The sequence below is a fragment of the Gavialis gangeticus genome, unplaced genomic scaffold (assembly GCF_001723915.1).
Source record: "Gavialis gangeticus isolate Ggan-Ray unplaced genomic scaffold, GavGan_comp1, whole genome shotgun sequence".
Lineage (NCBI taxonomy): Eukaryota > Metazoa > Chordata > Crocodylia > Gavialidae > Gavialis > Gavialis gangeticus.
The window spans coordinates 1,719,939-1,721,706 of record NW_017728981.1 but is presented as its reverse complement, the minus strand read 5'-3'; the positions used below and the strand labels follow the sequence as shown (position 1 = coordinate 1,721,706).

At 54.8% G+C, this 1,768-nt stretch overlaps 1 protein-coding gene across 1 annotated transcript in view; it reads right to left on the bottom strand.

Moving 5' to 3' along the window:
• The window catches only part of BIN2 (bridging integrator 2), a 31,993-nt gene extending 30,452 nt beyond the window's left edge, over positions 1 to 1,541 (bottom strand). The window contains exon 1 of the mRNA XM_019511504.1: positions 1,404 to 1,541. Within this exon, the coding sequence (XP_019367049.1) occupies positions 1,404 to 1,481 (78 nt within the window). The 5' untranslated portion in view covers positions 1,482 to 1,541. The remainder of the gene's footprint in view (positions 1 to 1,403) is intronic.
• Positions 1,542 to 1,768: the final 227 nt, after the last annotated feature.

Genomic DNA, 1,768 nt, shown 5'->3' with positions numbered 1-1,768 from the left:
AGCCTAAAGTAGCACCCAGGAATAACTCTCCAGATCCCTGAGTTTCGGACACGTGCAAGTCGGGCGCCGGTGCGAGAGATGGCGATTGAGCATCTGACTGTCAGTGCAGGAGAGTGGAGCCTTCCAGCAGTGCCACAGAACAAATGCAAGTCTCCTGTCCCTGGTCTTCCCCCCAGGACCTCCATCCCCACTTTGAATGGAAGGATAATTCACCCAAGGACAGGTTAGGAATACCCACTGCCATGGGGGGAGTAGGCTGATACAATGAGGCTCAGAGGTTCTCACGTTCTCTAGAAATTTAGGACCATGCCCCTCCACAGAAATAAACCTCAGGCACGATCAGAGATAAATAAAGCATTTCCCCGGCAGTGGTACCCAGAGGGGTCCTCATGCCAGCGTCCCCTTCTTCAGGGCCCCAAGTGGAAATATATATGCAGGCTGTCATGCATTGGGAACCAGCTTGCAACCATCTCTAAGGGGCTTCTACAGGGCTGCCCTTGAGCTCTGGGGTGAGTTTCAAGCATGAGGCCATGGGAGTGAAAGATTTAGGTAAAGAGCCTTTGAGCTGTTGGTGAGAGGAGAGATGGAGCGGGCTCGAGCCAACTTACTCCCAGATTGGAGCCACTGCCAAAACGCTTTCGGGGACACGGCGCTCGAGAGAGACAAGCAAATGAGGCGACTGAAACCAGCAGAGAATAGCTTCATGCCTGCCCACTTCCTGAGCCCAGGCCCCCTTCTTCCTGGTGCAGTTCATGCGGAGGTTAGCCAAATGGGCTCCAGACCTCCAGTTCCCGACCCGCCTTGTTCTGGCCTTGCTCCGCTTTGCTTGGCCCTTCCACCCCGGAGAGGCAACCATCCCTCAAGCAAACGGCATCCAAGGCAGGGACATTATGAGTGACAAGCCTCTGCTTTCGAGAAGTTTTGGAGGGAAACAAAAGCAACTCGGCTCTGCAGAGACCGTCCCAGGAAGGCCAGCCGCCAAGCCCCTTGTTGGAACCGGACACGGTGCCCCACGTGAAGTTAATCCTGACCAAACCTATCCATCCCCCAAGGCCCACGTCCTCTGGTTGAAAGCGCTTCCTACGTACAGCTCCCACCAGTGCAATGCAGTTCACTGGGAGCAGGCCATCGCTCTTCGAGTCATCAAAACAACCGTCTCAGCACCGCGTTTTGTAAGAGTTTTCATATTACACCTCCATAAGGATTGCAAGAGACTCTGAGGTTTTGAGAAACCCATCAAAAACACAGGGCTCAAAACCCCTCCCATCTCTCCTCTGCTCCCCATGCTACACGGGGCTAGGTTGCAGTTTGCCAGGCATCTTTGGGGCACTTTGGAAGGAACGCCCCCCTCTTAGCATCCCTTGCTAAGTCACAGGGTTGTTCCAGCCTCTCACGGCCTGTACCTTCTCCTGGGCACGGCTGAATCGCTTCTGGACCTGCTTGGCAAAGAGTCCGGCACCTCCAGTCTTGCCTTCTGCCATGGCTGCAGCTCACCGTGCAATTGCAGCTTGCAGTGTCAACTTGCGGTTTTAAGTTTTGCTGCAGGAGGAAGTTAGAAAAGTGTCAGCTGTCACCAAGGCTCAGCATCCGCTGAACAACCCGGGCTGGGCGGGTTCTGTTTCCACCACCCGAGGGGCTCACCACTCTGAGCAAAGCAGAAGGGTGTGTGTGTGTTCAGGTACTTGGGTCTGGAGGGTGTTAAAGTGTGCGACCTCCCCTCCCACTTTTTGAATGAAGCGTTTGAGAGGTTTCCAATGGGCTGGGGGGG